General features: G+C 37.5%; 1 protein-coding gene across 1 annotated transcript in view; it reads left to right on the top strand.

Annotated features, from left to right (window-relative positions):
* The window catches only part of LOC121445427 (peripheral plasma membrane protein CASK-like), a gene marked incomplete at its 3' end in the record, with an annotated part of 332,821 nt that overhangs the window by 123,200 nt on the left and 183,854 nt on the right, over nt 1-25,767 (top strand). The window contains exon 3 of the mRNA XM_041647561.1: nt 12,354-12,459. Within this exon, the coding sequence (XP_041503495.1) occupies nt 12,354-12,459 (106 nt within the window). The remainder of the gene's footprint in view (nt 1-12,353; nt 12,460-25,767) is intronic.

Raw genomic sequence — 25,767 nt, forward strand, 5'->3', positions numbered from 1 at the left:
TTCATTTTGGTAAACATTTATATACTAATTAGTACATAATTTATATTATTTTGATATGAAGAATGGAAACAGCAAGTTGGACCGCATAGGATGTCCCCAAGGGAACTTCTTACAATTTTTCAAAGAACGAGAAATACAGTTAATCTTAGTTTTTTGCATCTCACGTAGCACAGTGCTGGGTCTGGCATCAAACAGCTGAAATGATATGAGTTGTGCTTTTTAAATCCTAAAGACTTCTTCTCAGAACTGATCATTGCTGGAGTACAAAACAGCCTGAGTTTCCAGGTTCACATATTGCTCACAGAACAGCCAGGAGGTGGTTAAACGATTACCTTCCTGACCCTGACCTGACTCATTGTAGCTTCTGTGCTTCCCTTAAATGTCACTACAGACTGTTTGGGGACAGAGCTTTGGGGGCAGAACACCTACTACTTCACCAGACTTTCTAAATGATTTTTCACTCCAAATAAAGTTTAAATTATGTATCTAATTTGCTACTACATTTTGAGTACTAAACAAGATACTTCCTTATTTTTAGAAAAGATAAAGTGAAAGATTCGTTACAAGGTCAGGACAGTATAATACATACCTAAAATTTATCAAAACACTGGGAAAATAGAGAACTTTCAGAAGGCTCTTTCCTTACACCAGAGTTTCACTGTGTATAAAACATCTTTTTGCCACTTTCTGGCAACTGTTGGGTGATTCTACTTTGAACTAAAAATTTTCTAATGTTTTTCAAAGCTTTGTGACTGTTTTAAAAAGTTAAAACTAAATGGTTAGTGGTGTGGGATGTCCTACTATATATGTGTTGCTTTTATTGGTTGATAAATAAAGCTGTTTTGGCCAATGGCTTAGCAGAGTAAAGCCAGGTGGGAAGTCCAAACAGATATGAGTCTCTTTTTCTGTCTCTCTCTGTCAAAGAAGCAGCTTCCAGAGAGAGAGAGAGAGAGAGAGAGAGAGAGAGAGAGAGAGAGAGAGAGAGAGAGAGAAGGCAGAGTTGAAGAGACACTATGTAGCTGCTGAAGGAGAAAGATGCCAGAACATTACTGGTAAGCCACATCCTCGTAGTGATACACAGATGAATAAAAATGGGTTAATTTAAGATGTAAGAGCTAGCCAGGAATATGCCTAAGACATTGGCCAGTGTTGTAATCAATATAGTTTGTGTGATTATTTGGGTCTGGGTGGACAGGAAACAAAAGCACAGTCTCTGTTTACAGGTTAGATAATTTCCTACACATACTTGTTAGCAATCTTCTATTGATAATATACTTTGTGTTTTGTCAGTAGACTAACAAAATGAAACATCTAAATAATTTGATGGCTGTATGTATAAATCTACAAGTATTATCTCTGTCCCTGATTTTAAAGTATTTATTAAAACAATTATTTTATTCTTTCCATTGGTTAGACATTGGGTATGTTTGATATAAATTTATTTCATACTTCTTTTATTAATTTATTAGATTTTTTTTAAAAAATACCAATCCAAGTTTCCACTGCCTCCCCTCCTCCTAATTCCCTCCACATACCCTCTCACCCCACCCTCATCCAGTCCTCAGAGAGGGTAAGGCACATTGCTTTGTGGAAGGTCCAAGGCCCTCCCTAGTATATCTAGGATGAGCAAGGTATTCATCCAAAGATAATAGGATCCCAAAAAGCCAGTATATGCAGTAGGAATAAATCCTGATGCCACTGCAAGTGGCTCCTCAATCTGCCCCAGCAATTCAACTATCACCCACATTCAGAGGGACTAGTTTCGTCCTATCCTTGTTCCTTCCCAGTCTGGCTGGAGTTGGTGAGCTCCTCTTAGCTCAGCTAAACTGGTTCAGTGGGTGTTCCCATCATGGTCTTGACCTCTTTGCTCATATTCTCATTCCTCTCACTCTTCAACTGGATTTTGGGAGCTCAGTCCAGTGTTCCGATGTAGGTCCCTGCCTCTGTTTCCACCAGTTGCTGGATGAAGGTTCTATGATGATATTTAAAATATTCATCAGTCTCACTACAGGGCAAGTCAAGATCAGGCCCCCTCTCCTCTATTGCTTAGGTCTTAGCCGAGGTCTTCCTTGTGGATTCCTGGGAATTTCTCTAGAGCCAGGTTTCTGCTAACCCTATAATGGCTTCCTCAATCCTGATATCTCTTTCCTTGCTCTCATCTTTGTCCTTCCTCCATCTCTACTATCCCATTCGTTCAAGTTCTTCTCAACCCTCCCCTTCTCCCCTCCTCTTTCCCTTCTACCCTTCCTTCTTTCCCCACCCCATGCTCTCAGTTTTATCAGGCGATCTTGTCTGTTTCTAATTTCCAGGTGGATCTATATATGTTTTTCTTTGGGTTCACTTTATTTATTTATTTGTTTATTTATTTATTTATCCACTGTGGGACAAATTCCCCGGCCCCTCCCCCAACTCCCTAGACTCTTCTAGCCAGCCAGCAGGGAGGTTCCTGTGGGCAGGCTTCCCCAAAACCCAAACCCATCCACTGGACCCCCAAGCTACTAGCTACACCCCACTTAAGAGTTGAGAGCTTGCTATAATACTGAGAGGACCAAGAGTTTGCTACAACACTGAGGGGATTAAGAGAGAGCACCAAGAGAGCAAACCAGTAGAAAAGACCAAGAGAGCAGGCATATAGAGACTTCAGAGGCTTTCTGAGGCAGACATTGACAGTACAGAGCAGACCAAGAAAAACTGCCAAACACACAGCCACTGCAAGGATTGGATCAAGACGCAAAGACACTGCTGGCCTCATTTGAAGGAAGAGATGGGTAGGCGCCAATGCAAGAATTCCTCCAACAACCTAAAAAGCAAAACAAAACATACAGAATAAAATAAGAATATTAGGAGCTGCAAAGGAAAAAGGTCAAGTAACATATAAAGGAAAATCTATCAGAATTACACCCGACTTCTCAGTGGAAATCATGAAAGCCAGAAGGTCCTGGATAGATGTTCTGCAGACACTAAGAAACCACGGATGCAAGTCCAGACTACTGTACCCAGCAAAGCTTTTAAACACCATCGATGGAAAATACAAGATATTCCATGAGAAAAAAAAATAGATTTAAACAATACGTATCCACAAACCCAGCCCCACAGAAAGTACTAGAAGGAAAACCTCAACCCACGGAAGCTAACTAAACCCACAAAAACACAGGCATCTGATAACCCCCCCCCCACCACCACCACCAGCATAACCCAAAGAAGGGAAACACACAAATGCTACTACCAAAAAAATAACTGGAATTAACAACCACTGGTCATTAATATTGCTTAATATCAGTGGATTCAATTCACCTATAGAAAGACACAGGCTAAAATAATGGATACGAAAACAGGTTCCAGCCTTCTGGTGTATACAGGAAACACACCTCAACCTCAAAGACAGACACTACCTCAGAGTAAAGGGCTGGGAAAGATTTTCCCGTCAAATGGACCTAAGAAACAAGTGGGTGTGTCTATCTTAATATCTAACAAAATAGATTTCAAACTAAAATCAGTCAGAAGAGATGGAGAGGGACACTTTATACTCTTAACTGGAACAATTCATCAAGATAAAGTCTCAATCCTGAACATCTATGCCCCTAATACAAGAGCACCCACATATGTAAAAGAAACATTATTAAAACTTAAATCGCACTTTAAACTCCACACACTAATAGGAGATTTCATACTTCTTTTTGAGACCGTCTCATTCTGTAGCACATGCCTAGCAGTCCTTCTGCCTCACACTCAAAATTGCTGGGATTCCAGGTGCAAACAGATTCTGTACAACTCTTATACTATTCTATGAGGATTTTTATGACTAGATGTAGAAACCTATGTAATTAAAAGCCTCGGTAATTATTTCACTGTACCATAGAGATTTCTGATCTTAGTTACTTGCTTATTTAAATACTAAAATCAGTTACAAGTTGTTTTCTGTGGAAATTGTTGCCCTTACTGACAGTATTTCTTGCAATGGCTCCATGAGGGAGAAAGGCTTGGTAGAGAGAAGTCACAATGAAATCTGTCTTGGTATGTGTTCTTTGGAAGATCCCCAGCGATAGCTAAATAAATAAAAATAGGAAGTAAATCTGCATAACATAATCAGGAAATAGTGTGCACTAGGTATGTACATAATGTTTATTACTTTAACAATTTAGTTGAACTATTTTATTGTAATGTTTTTTCTTTTGCTGTTTAAACTTTATCGGAGATTTTATATACAATATAATAAACCCTAGTAATAAGTTTGTAGATCACTGAACTTTAACAAATGCATATATTTTATCATTTTACAAAGCACCCTCATTCCCCAATATGTATGATACTTTTTAAGACTTGAATATTGAAAACTAATTGAAGCATAACTAGGGTTTCTCCAGTTTCCTTTTATAAAGTAAAGAATACCATGTTGAAATAGGTGCCTGGTTTAGAAATGTCCTGATCTTTCCCTCGTTGGTTTTTACCTCCGAAAAGAAAAGCAAGCAAAAAACTGTATCTATTAGAGACATTAGGAACATTGTATTTACTTATTATACATAAAATATACTCTTCAATAGTTGTTCATATATTTGAGAAAATAAAACACTGAAACTTGATTTGCTTTGGATTTCCATTCCCTTTGCCTTCCCTTGTTAGCTGTCTGGTTAACATTTGTTTTCTTCATTGCATCTCCAAACAGACTTCCACCATATTCATGCTTGAGTAACTCCTTACATAAAAGATGGAGAACTATATTTTCTGAGACAAATAATTTGGCTTCTTTTTAATCTAGTTTTGATTCTTAACCACAGATGACTTTTTAAGCAAATGCTTCTCTTTAAAGACACTTTAATATCTCTAGAAATTAATATTAATAAGGAACTTTTTTGTGATTTTTTTGAGACAGGGTTTCTCTGTAGTTTTGGAGCCTGTCCTGGAACTCACTCTGTAGACCAGGCTGACCTCGAACTCACAGAGATCATCCTGCCTCTGCCACCGGAGTGCTGGGATTAAAGGCATGTGCCACCACCACCCTGCTAATAAGGAACTTTTCATTTGTCACCTGAACAATTTTTAATATCTAGCTAGTAAGATCAATGATTTTTAATACTTAAATATGGATTAGGAATGACCTGACATTTTTATAACTTAAATCCAAAGTAAATAAGTGATATTTTAGGCAGTTATTTATCAACTCATCATAATGAAGAAGAGAAGTAGTTGTCACAGTAATTGGCTTTATAGCTGATTGGTATTTGTACATATATTATGGACTTTAGTTTAAATTTAATATTAAACAGGGCCTGTTTTAATGTGTTAGTTTAATATACCAGAACCAAAACTTGAAATATATTACCAAAGTCTCATTAATTTTGAAATATCCAGTGCAGTTAATATTAATTTCCGATTAATGCACATTTGTCAAGTTAAGAAATAAAACAAACCCTCTTAGTCCAGCATTTCCAATTCTCTTTCTTCATTCAAAGAACAAAAAATTTAACTTCTGAGATTAAAAGGTAGACAAGAACACAAAGAAATTAGAAAATGCACAGAACTCTACAAGTGTGTGAAAATCATAAAATTTCTAGAGAAAATAATAAAAATGAGTAAAAGATCAAAGAAATGATGAGTTTGCAGTTAAACAAAATGTTTGTGCAAATCTGTTTGAGCCTCTGGTCATCACTGTTTGAGAGGGTCTTTCTTAGACGGGCGTTGGTGGTGCACACCTTTAATCCCAGCACTCGGAGGGCAGGGACAGGTGGATTTCTGTGAGTATGAGGCCAGCCTGGTTTACAGAGCAAATTCCAGGACAGCCAGGGCTACAGAGAAACCTTGCCTCAAAATAACAAAAGCAAGTATGAAAAAGAATGAAAGAAAAAGATCTTTTTTGGTTTACAGAAAAATAGCCTTATTAAAACAAACCTGACCTGTACATTAGCCTTCAAAAATGGTTATTATATAAAGGTGGAACTCAGCAGCAGAAAATGACTTTATTACTATAACTTCTCCAAGGTTTTACTTATATTCCTTTCTTCAAATATATGGTGATTAGTTTTATGATAGCAAGGAGATATGTTATCAATACTGATTTTCATTTACTATTTGTTTTAACATTTGTTCAAATAAACACACTACTACTGACCTCAATTATTTCTAGGACAACATCAGGATATTCTGTTTGAGTTTGGAGCTTGAATTAGTGAATTTTAATTGTTGAGTTTATGATGCAACCTAGAAGTGCATCATATTATGTAGAAGTGGATGAGGATAATTCTGTGTTCTGTCAGGAAGTCTGGATCTGACTTCTGACCATTTGTGGCGACGCTGCAGCAGGAAGAAGCTGGATGTGTAACAGCCTTGCTAGCTGCCCAACCAAGCCTGTGCCACCATACTAGCACTGGTTTTCAGTTGGGTCTTGGTTCATATGTAAACTACACAGTCCTGGGAGCCATTATGATGTAATATCAAGAACACTGGGCTTTTGTCATTATTCTTGTCCTCTATATACTAGTTATATGATTTTTCAGGACCTCATTGAACTCAGGACCTCCATTTTTCCTCTGTAAAATGAGGACACACACACGAGTGGTCACAATTATTCACTAAGTACTTGAAGAGGGAGTGCTTGAAAATCACAAATGATACTTAGTAAATCCTCAGATGTTTTATTGCATAGTCTAGTGTTAGGATCTATAAAGCCATTCTATACAAACTATGTACAGTGATGTAACTATTCTTGTTTGGTAAATTAAGCAAAATAAAAATAATTCTAAATGACAGAACAAATAAAAGATTAGATTAACAATAGTGGGAAAACCAGATTTAGTTATTCATTGGTAAAATGTGGTTATTAAGATGAGTTATAAAGTTTCCTTTTATAGATGTAGTCTTGAGTTACACATAATTGAATTTAGGTTCTTTTTTAATGACTGGCTACAAATGTATGCGTAAGAATTGCAAAAAAGAGGTTGGGGAATGTAGCTTATGGATAGAATGCTCACCTGGCAGTGCGTAGTCATTAGTTTGATGGGGGAAAGGATCACTGAAAAGGGTAAGAATTCAAGCAAATCAAGCTGGTGAGATGAAGATTCAGCGGGTCAAGTCACTTGCCATCAAATCTGATGACCGAAGAACATTTCTGGAACCCACAGCAGAGGAAGAGAACTGACTTCTACACATTATGCTCTGACCTCCACATGTGACTTTGTCACACATGTGCACATGAACACACAGATAAATAAATAAATGGAATAAAGAAGAAAGCAAATGAATTTATCTAGAGCTGTTCCATTCTAATTTGTAGCCGCTAATCATATGTTGCTGTTAAATAATTAAACTGTAGCAAAATTTTATATAGACTGTAAACCTAGGATTCATAGCGGATCTCAAAGAACACAAGCCTATCATTTTATTAATTTTAAGTATGTGTTAAAATAATACTTTTCACCGGGTGGTGGTGGTGCACGCCTTTAATCCCAGCACTTGGGAGGCAGAGGCAGGTGGATCTCCGTGAGTTGGAGCCCAGCCTGGTCTACAAGAGCTAGTTCCAGGACAGGCACCAAAAACTACAGAGAAACCCTGTCTCAAAAATCCAAAAAGAAAAAGAAAAGAAAAGAAATAATACTTTTCATATGCCGGATTGAAATATGGTATTATTAAAATAACTGATCTAATCTTCACTGAATGTTCCTGGGCAAACTGACTTTTAAATGTAGAATTTTTTAGTTCATAAACTGAGATTCAGATTGCTTTTTCAAGGTTAAACGTTTTTGAAATTGCTCTTTCTTCAACCATGTTTATAAATACCAAACCTATTTTTTACCCATTGTCAAATTAGCTTGCTGCAGAATTGTAGCACTAAGTGGTACCCAATTTTTATGAAAGAACTCTACTAAGTGGAAGTAAAATGAATAATAAGGATATTTTTAGGAAAATTGTTTTTAAACTTATTACTGAAACAGCTTCCCTAGCTACTCCTTATTTAAGAGATTGATAAGGCAGTCCTAGTTCCATTGACAGCCCAAACTTCTGAGGAAATTAATAGTAGTTTTAAGCTTGTACAGCATGTTGATTTAATTTAAATATGTTACTTATTTGAAGCATAAAATTCAATATCATTAGTGCCTCTTTTAAAGGGAAGATTAAATGAATGGGATGGAGATGCATGATGTGAAAGACACAAGGAATAATTAAAAAGAAGGGAAAAGGGAAATGAATTGGTTAAGTATAGTTACATAGTTAAATGTCAGGGCACTAAATATAGAAATAGAGGATTGAAAGTATCTTTCAAATTTTTCCTAAGAAATCATAAACTAGAGTATGATGGGAAGAGAAGGGGAAGGGAGGTTGACAGTCACTAGTCAGTAGACAAGCAGTCACTTCAGGCAGAGGTGGCACCGCTAAGCCATGTTCCTCACAGATATGTTTCATGCTAGTATCTGTGAGCAGTCGACAGTCATACATCAAAGTATAACCATCTGCTTTCCAATCCTTCCTTCCTCTGCCTCATGAAACAATATGTAGGCAGCAATAGTTTTTATCCACTATGATGTCATAGACTTAACAGCAGTCAACAGGTACATGTTTTCTTAGGTCATATTCACATTTTAAAATGACCATTTTGAGCTTCCTATTTTTCGAGTCTATAGTTAAAATGTACATAGATTCTTTCTTCTAGCTCTTGTATTCTATTGATTATGCTTGTTTCTGTAGACTCTGTTCGTTGACCTAGATTTTCCATATCCAGCTGGTCCTCAGTTTGTATTTTCTTCCTTGCCTTCATTTCAGTTTTCAATTCTTGAACTGTTTCCATTACCTGTTTGATCGTTTTGAGAACTCAAGAACAATCGCAGTGGGTTTTTGATCCTACTGCACGTACTGGCTTTGGGGGAGCCTAGGCAGGTTGGATGCTCACCTTACGAGACCTGGATAGAGGTGGGCGGTCCTTGGGCTTCCCACAGGTCAGGGAACCCTGATTGCTCTTCGAGCAGATGAGGGAGGGGGACTTGATCGGGGGAGGGGGAGGGAAATGGGAAGCGGTTGCGGGGAGGAGGCAGAAATCCTAAATAAATAAATAAATAAAATTTAAAAAAAATGTACATAGAATGTATCTGTGTTTTTTTGAGTTACTTAATTTAAATTTTTATTTTGATATTTGTTCTTTAAAGTATGCTTTTCTACTTGCATTATTTACTTGATATTTGAATTATGGAAAATAATTGTGTATCTGGCTGTCCCTATCATTGCAAATTTATTTTTATATTGTCATTCTTATGCTATCTTATCAGCATTCTGATTTTAGGCTCCAAAATGTCAAATCCAGTAACATTTATACCACTTTGTTACTGGAAATCAGGGGCCCCAGAAATTCTGTCTTTGGTTTGAGTGGAATTAAGACTGGACCAAGAGCTTGTTCAGCCGTTCGCCATGCCAAGCCCCAGCAGATTTGTTTCTACTGAAAGCTCTCAGTGTAGCAAAGGTGTCATGGAGTAGAGGGTGAGTGGGAATTGGAGTGTGTTGTAGTTACATGAAAGGGGCAAAGTGGAAAATGACCCGAGGAACAGAAACAAGAACAGTCTTTACTATGGCAGACACTAAGCATGTTTGCTTTATGACTCCAGTGTGAGCACGGAGTTAAAATTGCCTTTCATCATAACAAACTGATAGGAAGCAGTCACTAATGTGGAAAACAGGTCTGAAGGGTGACTTCTGATATAGTGAGGAGCTAGGGAAAACATAAAAAGAAGTCATAAAACTCTCAAGCTTTCCCTGGAGTTTGAAAGCAGAACATTCTTGAGAGGAGGGAGCCATGCAAACATCTGAATTGATGTTGTGGGCTTATTTTGGCCCTCCAACACCCATAAGGACCCCTTATGGTGAGCACCTCCCTGTGCAAGCCCTGCAGCTGCTTCATTCTTGCCTCTGATGGGGCCTTCCCAACTGCTTTAAAGCACAAAGGCCTTTTTTCTGGGCCTCCAGTCTTTCTTTTGTGGTGAGCACTGCACACACACACACACACACACACACACACACACACACACACACACACCCTTTAATGCCTTCCCCTACATGCTGTGCTCTTCATGATCCTTTCCCATGTGGCTTCTTGAAGCAATCTTAGCACTGCCCTTTGAAGCCAATTAGTAGCTTCTGAAGGTACAGCATCACCTGTCACCATTCTCAATTTGGAAGCTGTTTATAGAAGTTGGTACTTGATATGCAGGTGACAGGGACAAAGGCCATCACACCCAGTTTCTGACTCCCGATTCTGTGGACTTTTTATCAATGCAGTGGCAAAACCTGCTTTGTCCCAGCTATCTCTTCTTCTTCTTTTTTTTCCCCAAAATTCTTCTAAACTGTGGTCACACTCACACCCATAACACAGCTTAATGGAAAGATTGCTGACTTTGGAATCAGGGTTCAAGGCTCACTAAGCTGTATAGCTGTGTGATCATGAACATGTTTCCAAGCCTGAGTGAGCTTACTCATCAGTAATGTACCTACCTCACAGAATTGTTGGAGTGCTCAGCTCAGTGAGAGAAATGATAAATTTTAATCTAACATTAAGTAATCGTCTCTCGTATACTAAGTTCAGCCCTGACCTGCCACATCCTTCCATAGTTTGCGTTCCAGGACCCTGCCTAGGGGATGGATACAAGGGAATGAATGGTAGACACAGGGAAAGATGAGATAGGTGGATATGTCTTGGGTGGAGAAGCTACAATACTCCCCCACCCCCAAGCTTGGCATGATTATTAAATACAGATAAATCAAAGAGGCAGGGCTTATGGTATACAGCTGAATCAAGGAGGCACATTTAGTAAATCATAGCAGGAGCTGTCTCTGGACAGTCACCAAGCTGTAGGGAAAGAAAGCTACATTTTCTGCATACACTGTCACATTCACACTTCGACCAGAAGGGAAAGCTTTGCCGTTTCCCTATGCCTAAGCCAGGATGAGTGGTGCTGTTTCCCATGGGTCTTAAGACATTGGGATCCTTGACATGCTGTGCCGTGTCAGTAGCATACATTCACTTCAAGACTTCACTAGTTCCATATACTAACTGACCTCTCTTTGGAATTTCACCAGCTCAGAATGTTCATGGCCTTTTCTCAGATTCCAACCTCCTTCTCCTATATGGACTCTTATTTCCTCTATACCGCTGACTTTCTTAATGTTTTATTGGTCCCTCCTTTTCTGATGGTGTCTATTCTGTACTGCCTTTCATTTATTTTGCCTGTGAGTAGGTTTTATAAAATTCTACCTGCAACCATTACTCTAGTTGATAGGACTAAGTTGAATTAAATAACCAGAAACGAGATCATGTTATCTATCGCATTGTACAATCTGCATTTGGTTCTTACTTTCTTGTCTCCCTTCTACATTCAGTTATAAAAATACCACATTGTATTTTAGACATCAGCAAACAGGTATAGCACTATTAGTAGTGGAATGCCCCTGCCCAAACTTAGTGTGAGGATGTTGAAATTAATTTTGTTTTCCAAATAGGGCCTGTTTGTTGTTGTTATTGTTGTTGCTATGAGATATTGTCTCATGTAGCCCAAACTGACCTCAAACTCACCATCTAACAGTGGATAGCCTTGAACTCTTGATTCTGCTACCTCCACTTCCCAAGTGATAGGATTACAGGCATATGCCACCATGCCTAGAAGTTACTACCTGCATTATCTGTTTGTTCTTCAGAATAACATTGCAAAGTACTTAAAAGATACTGTATTATTCAGCATATTTTATAGATGGTATTTAAAAAGTTTCCCAGGCTAGGGGTATAATTCAGCATCAGAGTACCTACTTAAAGAAGACTCTGAATTCCAATCCCATCATTGCAAACACTAATTAATGCTAACTTTGGCTCTGGGAATGGTGCCTTTTCTGTGTAAACCATACTATTTCTTTTTGTATTTCACAAAACTTCTATGATATGTCTATAAATATTGCATTTTATTCTTATCTGAGTTAAGGAAAATTAAGACAAAGGTAAAATTCAAAACAGTAAATTTGAGTTACTTAGCAGATCAAGGAAAAGTTCTAAATTTGTAGGTAGAAAAGTGACTATAAGAGTTTGTGGGAAATATACATGTACTTATTTTACTTTGGTACAGGTATTTCTTTGAACTAAGAAATGGAAACGCCTGTTAGTAAGAGCTTCCGCACATATATAGATGGAAGCTGGGAAAAAGTATAAAAGGTTGTATTGGTGCAGTCTTGAAAGGGTAAGGAGCCAGGATTAATTTAAAATGGGGGATTTCGTCTCCTTAGTCAGAGAAGTCTTCACGTTACCATAGGTCACATCCATCCATTCATTCATCCTTCACTCTAATTGTCTTTTGTTCCTACCTAATGAAGTATGTTGTATGTTTATTTTGCAGATCTAAAGCGGGAAGCCAGTATCTGTCATATGCTGAAGCATCCACACATTGTAGAGTTGTTGGAGACATATAGTTCAGATGGAATGCTTTACATGGTTTTTGAATTGTGAGTGTATATTTTCTTGCTTGAGTAACGTTTTAAGTGATGCTGATTGTAACAAAGCTAACCTTTCTCTTCAAGTTTAGCAATAATCGTGGACTCGTCTGTTTCAAGAGACCTAAAGTCACAGGTGAAAAATGATTTTCTTGTTTAAGGTTGCAGTGGCAAAGGAAACAAAGGCTAGGCACATCAGCTAGTCATTTTTCAGCACATTTCAGAGAAGAGGCTCCGAAATGAAGAGTTTAAAGGGATAACACACCCAAAGTGTTCAGTTTGCATCTTAGTGAAGAAGAGGGAGGATAAGAATGGAGAATTCCATGTAGGAGTCTCCCTGGCAATTCAAAATGTGTAATAACATACTTAAGTTTCTTTTGATGTAATCATATTCCTATATAAAAGGAAACTTCACAAGTAACAGTTTCTTGATTTTAATATACTAACTGCCTCACTTGTTTCTCACATAATTTTATTTAAAATGGAGCAGTGTGAGCCAAGTACAACTAAATAGTCTGTAGATGCCTAAATAAATGCTCAAAGAGATTATAGAAAGCTTTAAGGGATGGCATTTTACAATATTTTGTCTTTAACCTTAACTCTGTTCAAAATTAACCCATGACTTTGATTAGGAAAATAGAAAAAGGACGATATACTAGCTTCAATTGTCAAGACACCAAAATCAGATTATGCATTGCTTCATAACTCATTACTCCAAAATTTAGTGGCTCTTAAGCAACACCCATGAATTAACCTCACTCTGTGCATCAGGAATGAGGCCAAACTTAGCCAAATCCTCTGGCTCTAGATCTCTCACAAGATGGCTCTGGACCTTGCCGATACCCTGGATGTTAGCAATCATGTACTGAGGGACTCATTTCCTAAGAGCTATTGGCCTGAGGCATCCCTTGGTTCCATGTCACATGGACCTCTTCGTAGACTAGCATGGCTACTGACTTTGACAGAGCAAGCAACAAGGGTAGAGATCGGTCTTACAACTTGATCTCAAATGTTGTGCATCATCTCTTCTGCCATAATTTATAAGCTAGAAATAATTCTTTAGATCCACCTCACATACCAGGACCTACATAGCAAGAAATAGGAGTTTCTGGGAGTCATTTCACAAGTTGCCCCCCACAGAAAGCTAACTAATTCATTACCTATCTAGATAGAAATTTGTATCCAAAGAACTAAACAAAGAAAGTAAAATTGAAGACAAGTTCAGCTACATAAGTGCAAGATCAGTGTGAATTTAATTGTGACTATTTACTTGGAAAAGATATAAATGTTTTGATTAATTGTTTGCAACAGCTTAGAAATCCTAAGTGGAATCTTAGGCTTCGTTAATTAGAAAGTATATAGAATTCAAACAAAGCCATACTCCTACCTTACACACTCTTCTTTCTTCCTAGAGTGTCCATAGTAAAGACACTGGCTGGGAGATGTGCTAGAATTGAGAGCTCGGCCTGCTATAAGTTGATATATAAAAACAAGCAAGAGACGTGGCTCAGAGGTTAAGAGCACTGACTGCTTTTGGAGAGAACCTGGGTTAGATTCCCAGCACCCACATGATAGCTCACAGTCATGCAACTCCAGTTGCAGAAGATCCATTGCCCTTTTCTGACCTCTGTATGCACCAGACATGTACATGGTATACAGACATACATGCAAGCAAAGCACCATACACATAAAAATGAAATTTTAAAGTATTTTATTTTAAGAATATTACTTTCAGCACCTCGAATATTCTTTTAAATATATTTCCTTCACAACAGTATAGCTACACTTTAGGAAATGTCTACTCTATGACCTACGCAGCAAAATAGATCCTTTCTGTCAAATTACAGAGCCCAGTCAGTCAGACTTGCTTTCTGACAAAGAAAAAAATCTGACTTCTTTTTTTTATAAAAGTAAAATAAGCATCCTGATGAGATTCATGTAACTATTGATTTTAAATTCTAAATTGATGAAGCTGTCCCGTGAACTCATTTTCTAGATAAAAGGTGGCGCCTCCTTTCCTTCTCTGAGGCCTCAGAGGAGGTGTACCTTCATCTGCAGGAGCATTGCATTTCCCAACTGCCTTTGAAGGTAGACAGGCTTTTGGAGCTAGGGGAACAGTTGCTCTTTTGAGATGGCTGATTGTAGATCCCAAGATATGTAAGGGAAACTAAAAGATCATAGCATTTGTTTTCAAGCAGACCGGGTGTTAGTAAATGAGGAGATGGAAACTGATGGCTTTAAAACATCCCATGTCTGGAGCCCAGCAGTATGGCTCCAACAGATAACAGCTCTTGCTGTATTGCGTAGGCCTGATCACCTGAGTTAAATTCCCCAAACAGAATAGCCCAGAGTACACAGTGCTCCTCACATAGTGGAAGGTGAGAAGCAGCTCTTGAAAGCTGGCCTCTGACTTCCGCATGCACACTGTAGTACTCACGAATGATAATAAATCTATTTCACGTGTTCCTTGGAAAGATTTTGAGCATTTCTAGACATATGTGAATCCAACATGAAGTGCCCTGGAATGAAAGAGCTCTTAAAGACATTGGAGTCATAGCTATCCAAGAATATATTTATTTTCTTATTCTAAGAGTCCACCATAGGGAGAACACGATCAGTCTCTTCAGTTCTTTGAGAGTATGTGCTTCTTCACTGTGGCCCTACAGGCCACCACTAGAATCTACAAATGACAGATTTGACGTTAAGTAAGGAAGGGTCTCTAATGATAAGATTTAGTCCAGGAATAAAGCTGCTGTCTTACAGGGTATACTTACCTCCTCATACTCAAAGAGCTGGATCCATCCAAGAAGCCTGAAGGTAGGGTTTTACTTTGAGACTACAGAGGGCCTCTGACATCCCATTCAATTTTTAAGATTATAATTCTTTTTAAATCACTTTTCTGGTTCAATTTTGTTCTTTACTCAAGAACTCTGTCTCTGCCCATATTTTATTTTGAGAAAACTAAAAGCAGTTTTAATCGTGTACTATAAAGTAACAAGCACAGAAAGCAAAATGTTAAAAAAAAGATCTAACTTTTGGCAGTCATGCTGCTTGTCTGAAGGGGCCCTAACATAATGGTGTAGTCGAGAGAAGATGCTTTTTGTTGCTGGAAAATCTGGATTTTGGTATCTTAGTGTTGAGGTGATCCTTATGAGATTTTTGTTCTGATTAAAATAATTCAGTGGCAGTGACTGAAGATGACATCTCATTGAAAATAAACATTCGCCACTGGCCTAATCCTAATGTTAGCCTAAATTAATAGAGCATGGTTATTTTCTTTTTTCACCTTTTATTTTGGAAAATTCCAAATAAAAAGGGAGAGTAATATTGTGAAGGGCGTCACTGAGCTTCAACCATTTGTTGCTCCCTAGACAGGCTATCCTTTCCTGTTATCATTGGAGATTGCTAAAGCAGCGCCATTTCCCCTAGAAACACTCCTGTTTTAAATGATAATACAATTATCATGCCTGACAAAATCACCAATAATTACTTAATATCATATCATATTCACTTGACTTTCAGTTGTTTCTAATTGAACATGAATCTTAAATGACAGCTATCTAAATTTAGAACTTTTTTATGAGCTCTAGGGATCTGAAAGTAGATTATAAATTCACAGCTAAAATAACAGTGATTCCTTTAAAAGGCCAGAGCCAAAATGGAAATATAAAACTCCTCTTTTCTATCATTATTTTATAAATGAACCTTCACAGCGATCTCTGCCTGGGTTTTGTACCTCTTGATCTCTTGGTTTCAAACCAAAAAACCAGAAACATTGCTCTAAGAATTGTGGTCCTATGTCTCAAAGACTAATGCCAGTACATTTGTGTGTGCCGCCACCTACTGGCAAAAAGAGAGAATGCATCTACAACTGCAGTGTGGATTAAGCTACTCTAGAATTTGTTCCATATTCCTGGCAATAAATGTAATTTCCCCTGGTATTCAAAGGCTCATTGCTTAAGTTATGAGGGATCTGGATGATTTTCACAGTTTTATAATGTTACATCTAGACAGGGAAAGGGGAAACAAATGAAATTAGGCCAATTGGTTTTCTTGTTTCATGGCTTCTTGGAAGCTCTTATGAGGGAGGTAAGGCTAGACTGAACAACATATTTGGATTACCAGCACATTTTTAAATTGGGTATCCGTATCTGCCTTTGGTGCAGTCTGTGTGTCACCAATACTCTTTTTCTTAGTTGCTCTTATGAAATCATATGGCATAATTATGTTGCCCGAGTATTAGAAAATCCTAGGAAATAGGTATACACATAATTACAAATAGTTTGTAAATATAAAGCATACTTAAATACAGATTCACAGAACCAGAGTTGAATTGGCAAAGATTTAAAGCATTAGATTTCAAAACATAGAAAATCCTTTGCAAGTGGCACCCACTTTTAATCCCAGCACTCAAGAGGCCGAGAGGCAGAGGCAGAGGCAGGCCAATCTATGAGTTGGTATCCAGCCTGGAATACAGAGTGAGTTCCAGGGCAGCCAAGGATACACAGAATAACCCTGTCTTGTTGATGGAGACTGCTCATTTGTTTCTAGCCTCCCACACCCAAAATAATCACACGGAAACTATATTATTTGCAGTGCTCTTTGGCCAATAGTTTAAGCATAGTTTTAGCTAGCTCTTACATCTTAAATTAACCCATTTCTATTTTATATTTTACCACAAGGCTCATGGTTTACTGGCAAAGTTCTGGCATGTCAGTCTTCTGTGGCAGCTACATGGCATCTCTCTGATGCCTCTTCTTTTCTCCCAGCATTTACTCTAGCTTTCCCACCTACCTCTATTCTGCCCTATCACAGGCCAAAGCAGCTTTTTTAGTCATTAACCAATAAAAGCAATACATATACAAAAGGACTTCCCACACCATTTCCCCTTTTCTGTTCAAATAAAAAGGAAGGTTTTAACTTTAACACAGTAAAATTATATATAACAAAACATGTGTCAAGCAAGAATTGCAGTTACAATATTTATGTCTACTTTATCTTTTATCATAACTAAGGAAAACTATAGTTATAACTATCTTTTCTTTATGTCCATCAAAGACCCCAGAAGGATATAATATTGCCTGAGTTATCAGGAAGTACATTGTAAGCAACTTTCAAAACTCTAGAATTTGACAGAGACATCTCACTGCCTGGACAGCCACCCAAAGTTCTTCTTTAACACTGGAGCATCCAATTTTTAGCCTACAGGTCTATAGTATCTGGCAGACTTTTCCATGAATCACTGTCTACCTGAAATATATCTCTGTGCATCTAAAAAACCTAACATGACTACACTTGATTGTTACAGATGACTATCTATTAACCTGTATTTTTAATTATACATTACAATTTTAAATGAGCTGCACAAGCACAGTACCTTAATCAAGAGCAGAAATGTGTGTGTGTATAACAAAATTGACCTTAAAATTTGTATCAATAAACAAAGATTCATATCAATGCAAAGTAAACAATATTTGGGAATTTGGATATAGTTTTCTCCAAACTACTTCTTGCTTTTTGTTGGACAAAGTAATTTTAGAGGTTTATGGAGACCTTTGAGGGGATGGTCTTGTTCCACTGAACTACATTAGTCTTGAAGGAATCTACAGGTTCTCATCCTCTGTGGAAACAAGAGCAGAACCTCTTTTCTAAAGCAAGGAAGTGCAGGAGGGGAGAGAGATAGAGAATGAGAATAGATAAATCCTGAAAGAGGAGAGGGGGAAAGAGAGAGAGAGAGAGAGAGAGAGAGAGAGAGAGAGAGAGAGAGAGAGAGAGAGAGAGAGAGAGAATTCTCCACTGTGAATATGTTTTATTACCATTGGTTAATCAGGGCATAATATAGTCAGGCAGGCAATCCATACAGAGATATAGAGAGAAAGAAGGCAGAGCCCAGGAGATGCCTTGTAGCCACCAAGAAGCAAGAGGTAACAAACCACAAGCCTTGTGGTAAAATATGAAATATTAAACTAAAGCCAGAGTTTACAAGAGAAAATCCTATTCAGAATATTTTAGTGAAGCACATATCCAGGTCCATCCTTGGGGTCAGTTTGAACAGATGCAGATCTTTATGGAACCAGGTGAGCAGAGTGGCCTTTAAAGCAAGCCTAATGCTTAGTGATTATATTACCATCTTGCCACCACCAGCAGTCAGACTGTTAGACAGTGTATAGTGCCATTGCTTTGGGATTATTCTTCAATTTGAACCTGGCTGCAGTAATTTGCCAAACCTGTTTTAAAATATAGACTTAGTTTTGAAGATAAGGCTGAGTTGTGTTTCCCCTCCAAAAAAGTTAAATATTTGTTTCTCAGTAGTACATTCAGGATTGTTTTTAGTAGTGTCTGGTACTTGAGTTAAGCTGTAAATCCTAAATTGGCTGGCTAAGGAATTTTAATTACCTTATTATAGAATGATTACATATACCACAGGGAGAATTTCACAGTAATTAAATATGGATTTAAAACACATCTGACATGAAAACAATAGTTTTTTATCTTTTAAAATAACATTCTCAGTTTGTATTTTTGAAGCTTATAAAGGAGATAATAGGTTGGAACTGCTTTTTTTACTTTAATTTTTGTCTGATATGGATGCATGGGGAAGGGAGTATTTGTGAAATTCGTTAAACTAAGTGGAACTAATTATTACTTGCCAGCAAAGTTGTGACAAGCATTTTAAGCTAAAAATGCCTTTGTCTCCTATCACGCAACAAAAATCTGGCCTGTAGTGTCTTAATTTATTTCAAAAATCTATTTGTATTTTAAATAGCCTTCTCTACTATATCAGACTTTTATTCTTATGTATGAGGATACAAATTACTATCCGTGCAACACACTAACGTTTTTCAAGCTCACTACATCAAAATGTTCAGTCGATCTTAGTTCTAAATACTAGCTCATGGTCCCCAAGACTATTTTCTTTTCTTTTTTTTTAGTAAACTTTTATTTTATTTTTAAAAACAATCTTTTTTATTTTACATATCAATCCCAATTTCCTTTTCCTCCTCTCCTCCTGCTCCCCCCACCTTTCCCCCACCCCGTCATTCTTCAGAGAGGGTGAGACCTCTTCTAAAGGAAAACATTTAATTGTGGTGGCTCACTTACAGTTTAGGGGTTTATTTTTTTTTTGTATAAGTAATATACATTTATATAGCAATAATTTTTTTTATTTTTTAAATTTATTTATTTATTAAGGATTTCTGCCTCGTCCCCACAACCGCTTCCCATTTCCCTCCCCCTCCCCCGATCAAGTCCCCCTCCCTCATCTGCTCGAAGAGCAATCAGGGTTCCCTGACCTGTGGGAAGCCCAAGGACTGCCCAAGACTATTTTCAAGTTGATGGTTTACTTAAAAGACTCAAAGGGTACATACAGTGTGTGATGACATCCACAGCTATGAGTTGTTGCAGCAAAAGGAAATGGTGCATAGGGCCCAGCTTCCAATGGTCTTCTCCAGCAATCTATTATGAAATGCTGCAAGCCAGTGAATCTCATTAGAGACTTAGTGCCCAGAGGTTTTATTGAGGGCTGGCTGCATAGCTGTCTTATGCCTGGCACTGCTAGCTTCCAGGCCCCAGAACTGAAGGAGATTTTCAGCATTAACTGATGTTTGCACAGTTTAGATGCAGGGAGCCACTCTTTTCAGTTAATGGGATAAGGACTTACTGGGGTTCAAGACCTTGGATGCCTGCCATCAGAGCCAACACTGGAAACAGGCCTGTCAGACCTTTCTCAGGATCTGCCGTGCTAATCCTGAGCAAACTAAAACAGAGAGAACTAGATGGTAGATTTCTGAGTTGATTAACTCGCTCCACAAACCAAATGTAACTGCTTATGAAGATAATTATAAGCTTTAGGTTTGAGATTGTTTTTAACTTTTAAGTGTAATTATGGTATCATTTTAATATGTGGCAGAAAAAATTTTAGGTGGCTAAATTTTTGAAACAAATTGTTGATTGAGATTTTATGGTGTAGTATAAATTTTAAGCTTTAAAGTTGTACTTGAAAGTAAATTATATTCTGATAACAGAGAAACATATCTGAAGTTGTCACTCCAGTAATTTTTACACAGCATATTAAATCTGATCTTCAATTCCAATAAAATAATTTTAATTAATTATATGCCTATACAATAAATCAATTCAATTTTTCTGGTATTTAAAAGTACAATTAATTTTTTTAAATTATAAATAACATATATTTATAATATACCTACTTTGTTGCAATTGACAAATGATTGGAAATTATAATGCCACAAATAGTGCTACTCACAAAACTTAATCAGCAGAGATTTTGGAACATTTCCTTTTATATACCTAATTGTGTTTCCTGGGGGTTTTTTTCTGGTTAATGGTCTTAAGCATTTCTTTTTGACATTGTTTTTTTTTTAAATAGTATCTTAGGACTGCAATAAGGTACCTAGATGAGTGCATGTGCATAATCTAATTTGATTATGCCAATATCTATTAGAACTAATGCTGTATCTAATATACCTTTTAGTATAATATTTTATTATTATTTTATTGTTGTATATGCATCGGTGTTTGCCCTGAGTGAGTGTCTGGTGCCTGTGGAGGCCATCAGATAGATCCCCTGGAACTGGAGTTCCAGATAGTTGTGAGCTGCCTTGTCAGTTCTGGGACTCAAACCCCAGTCCTCTAGAATTGCTCTTAACTGCTGAGCCATTTCCAGTTTCTAAGAAATATGTTTATTAAATCCTTGAGCACTTCAGTAACCCATTGAATCCAGATTGTGCTGTCCATGTATTCAGAATGTGAGGCAATCCACTGCAGCACGGTCAACCTATCAGGGCCCTACTCTTAAAGAAAATTGAGTGTCCCCCTCCCAGCAGCCTTCAGCTGTCAGTAACTGTTCCTCAGCTAGGAATAGGTGTTTATAAGTTCCTTCCGCCTCCATGCCGAATGTTGACTGACTTGATCCTAAACAAATCGTATGCAGGGCTGTAAGTTCATGAGTCTTACCATATCCAGAAGACACTGTTTAGCCCCAGTCCTTCCTGACCTTTGGCTCTTACAATCTTTTTGTCCCCTTTTCCACTATGGTTCCTAAGTCTTGCAGGTGGATGTATGATATAGATGTTCCATTTATGGCTAAGCACACCACAGGCACTTAACAATAAATATTCTTGTATACAGTTACCTAAACGGAATTACTATATAAACAGTATATGAGTTTTAACAAAATAATATCCATAGATTTAAGTTAATGCATGCATAATATTTAGAATAATGCATATGCGTAAACACACACTCTAAGGTTACTGTAAAGGAACATTCACAAAAATACAACGCAAGTTGAGAAATAAAAATAGTTACCAGCACTTTCATAGCCTTTAATATGTTTGTAATTTTGTGCTCCTATAGCTATATCTCCAAATAAGTGTCCTTGAAAAATATAACTCAGTATCAATTATTTTTATGAGTCACATATATTTTAGATCTATAAGACCCATCCCGGTTGCTTTGTGCATCTATTCCTTTTCATCACTATGTAGTATTGTAATGAACAAACTTTCACTATTCTAAAGTTAATGAGTATTTGGGGCTTTCTAGATTTATTTATTTTGAAGAGTGTTTTCTAAACAGTCTTATACATGCACTATGATGCACTTAAGTACACATTACTGAAGGTGTTTGTTTATGAGTTGTAGAAGTTCCTTTGTAGAATTTTTGGAGTCATTTATGTAATCTATCATATCATCAGCAAGTAGTGAGAGTTTGACTTCTTCTTTTCCAATTTGTATCCCCTTGATCTCCTTCTGGTGTCTTATTGCTCTAGCTAGGACCTCAAGAACTATTTCGAGTAGATATGGAGAGAGTGGGTAACCTTGTTCATATATACATTTTTTAGAGTAGCATTGTTCAACTTCAGTTTTTCTAGAAAATAGCAATCCATTTTCTGTGTATGTATAAACTCATCGCCCATCACTGGATCCTGGGTCTCTAGGGTGATCTTTCCTGGAACTGCCTTCATTTCAGCCTGTTGTCGGTCCTTACTAAGCAACGCTCCCTTTTTATCCTCAGTTATCTATTCCTGGGTGTATATTCCTTCTGATACTTAGTGCTGCCAGAATTTTTTTTGTCAATTGGTATGTATTAGGGTTCCATAGTAGTTTTTCTTCATTGTTCTTTATAATTGCCACTTGGAGTCCTCTCCCTTTTTTAATGTTCTTTTTAATGAAAAGGAAGTTAGTAGTTTTTTTTCAGGTTTTTCTAAAAAGTAGTTTAATTTATGGATTATATTTTGCTTTCTCCCTCATTATTTTATTTTATTTTTTAATTAATTAATTAATTAATTAATTTATTTATTTATTAAAGATTTCTGCCTCCTCCCCGCCAAAAAAAAAAACATATAGGCATCCTCCTGAATATTAACCTTCATCAGGCGATGAAAGGAGACAGAGAGAGAGACCCACATTGGAGCACCGGACTGAAATCCCAAGGTCCAAATCAGGAGCAGAAGGAGAGAGAGCACGAGCAAGGAACTCAGGACCACGAGGGGTGCACCCACACACTGAGACAATGGGGATGTTCTATTGGGAACTCACCAAGGCCAGCTGGCCTGGGTCTGAAAAAGCATGGGATAAAACCGGACTCACTGAACATAGCGGACAATGAGGACTGCTGAGAACTCAAGAACAATGGCACTGGGTTTTTGATCCTACTGCACGTACTGGCTTTGTGGGAGCCTAGGCAGTCTGGAAATTAGTAGTTTTAATATAATGTAATATTAGCATTTTGTGCCTTATGTTTAAGAACCATTTACCAATCCTGAGAAAATATTTTCTCCTATATTTTATCATCAATCTGGAATTGGTTTGAGATATGAAGTAAAATAGCAGCCCAATTTCATGTCTTTTGATATGGACATTCAGTTGTCGCAGCACAGTTATTAAAGAGCCAGCTACGTAGTACAGCCTTTACTATAAATCAAGCATCTGCATATGAGTGATTTTTTTCCGGGCTCAGTTTATATCCATTGGCTTGCTTGCCTGGCATTGTGCCAGGAGTGTGTTCTGGAAACTTGTGGAGCAGGTCCTTCTACCTGTGTTCCTCTTCAGGCATGTTTGGAAGACACAATTGTCTATGCATTTTCCAAAAACATTTTAGAATGCAGCTATCATTGTGCACCAGGAAAAAAACATAGAAGGAGTTTTGACATTAATGTTTATATTCAATCTTTATAACAATTTGAGAATAATTCACCTGATAACAATATTAATATTTAATCTTCTAATTCATTAATATCATATGTAGCTTCCCACTTAGCTCTTTGAAAGTTTCAGTGAACTTTGATGCTTTTCTAGGGAGACCATATGCATCTGTGTTAGATGTATTATTTTAAATCTAACACATGTTAGATTACATCTGTATAATTAATTATAATTAATATAGATGTTATAATTAATATAGATCTTATCTATATTAATTAAGTTTTGTTGGATTTGTTCATATCTATTTGCTTTTAAGGGTGGGTGAGCCTTTCTCATTGTCCCCTCTTTCCCTTCTTCCTCATACTAACTATCTCCATTTCCATTCAGCAGGCTTTCATTGCAGTCATTAATTAATAGAATCATTTGGACTTTCTTAATATATGATCACATTATCTGAATATCATGATTTGTTTTATTCCATTCTAATTCTGTTTTTAAAATTACATTTATTTGTTTGTTTACTGGGGGCACACATGAAGGTCAGTGGACAACTTTTGGCAGTTGGTTCTCTTCACTGTATGGGTTTCAGGGATCAAACTCAATTTGTCAGACTCTTTGACAGGTGTGTTTACTCACTGAGCCATCTTGCCAGCCAATAATTATTTTTTTGCCTTTATTGTGATAGAAAAACACTGACTATAATAAGTTTAAATGGAAAATGAATATCATCAAATGATTTTGTCTTAGTTAGGGTTTTTATTGCTATGAAGAGACACCATGACCACAGCAACTCTTTTTTTTTAATATTCATTTATTTATTATGTATACAATATTCTGTCTGTGCGTATGCCTGCAGGCCAGAAGAGGGCATCAGACCTCATCCCAGATGGTTGTGAGCCACCATGTGATTGCCGGGAATTGAACTCAGGACCTTTGGAAGAGCAGGCAATGCTCTTAACCACTGAGCCATCTCTCCAACCCCCCACAGCAACTCTTATAAAAATACATTTAATTAGGGTGGCTGGCCTACAGTTTCAGAGGTTCAGTCCATTATCATCGTGATGGGGAGCTTGGCAGAGTGCAGGCAGAGGTGATGCTAGAGTAGTTGTGAATCCTACATCTTGTAGGCAACAGGAAGTCAACTGAGACTAGGAAACTGACCATAGGAAACCTCAAAGCCCATCCCCGCAGTGACACACTTCCTCCAACAAGGCCACACGCACTCCAACACAGCCATACCTCCTAATAGTGCCACTCTTTATGAGATTACGGAGCCAAATTACATTGAAACTAACACATTCTGCTCACTGACCCCCTTAGCTTATAACAATATCATAATAAACAATGCATTTAATCCAACTTTAAAAGTCTCCATAGTCTGTCAATCTTGACAATGTTTAAGTCACCGGGCTATGGTGGTGCACGCCTTTAATCCCAGCACTCGGGAGGCAGAGTCAGGCGGATCTCTGTGAGTTCGAGACCAGCCTGGTCTACAGAGCTAGTTCCAGGACAGGCTCCAAAGCCACAGAGAAACCCTGTCTCGAAAAATCAAAATAAATAAATAAATAAATAAATAAATAATAAAAGTCCAAAGTCTCTCCTGAGATTCATGCAATCTCTTAGCTGTAGTTCCCCTATAAAAACAAACAAACAAAAAAAAAAACAGAACACATACTTCCAACATATAATGGCACTAGATATACATTACTATTCCAAAATGTAGGGAAGGTTGAATAGTGTGGAAATACTGGACCAAAGCAAGACCTAAAACCAGCTAGGCAAACTCCAAACTGCATCTCCATGTGTTCTATCAAAACACTATTCAGGTCTCCAACTCCCTTCAGCCTTGTTGACTGCAATATACTTATTTCTTTTGGGCTGGTTCCACTACCTGTTAGCAGCTTTCCTTGGCAGTTATCTCATGTCTCTGGCATCTCTATCATCTTAGGTTCTCCAAGGCAATCCAGTCTTCAATTTCACAGCTTCACACAATGGCCTCGCTATACTTCTAGGCAGGGACACTCCTGACACATGCCTGGCCTCAGTGACTTTCTTTAGGCATGGAGGCAAATTCCATAAACCATTTCTTCTATCCCTAAGTGTAAAGCCAGAACCTCATAGCAGAAGCTGCCAATTTCTGCTACTTACTAGG

This window comes from Microtus oregoni, unplaced genomic scaffold, assembly GCF_018167655.1.
Source record: "Microtus oregoni isolate MIOR12 unplaced genomic scaffold, Mior012 000189F_ref0000355, whole genome shotgun sequence".
Taxonomy (NCBI): Eukaryota; Metazoa; Chordata; class Mammalia; order Rodentia; family Cricetidae; genus Microtus; species Microtus oregoni.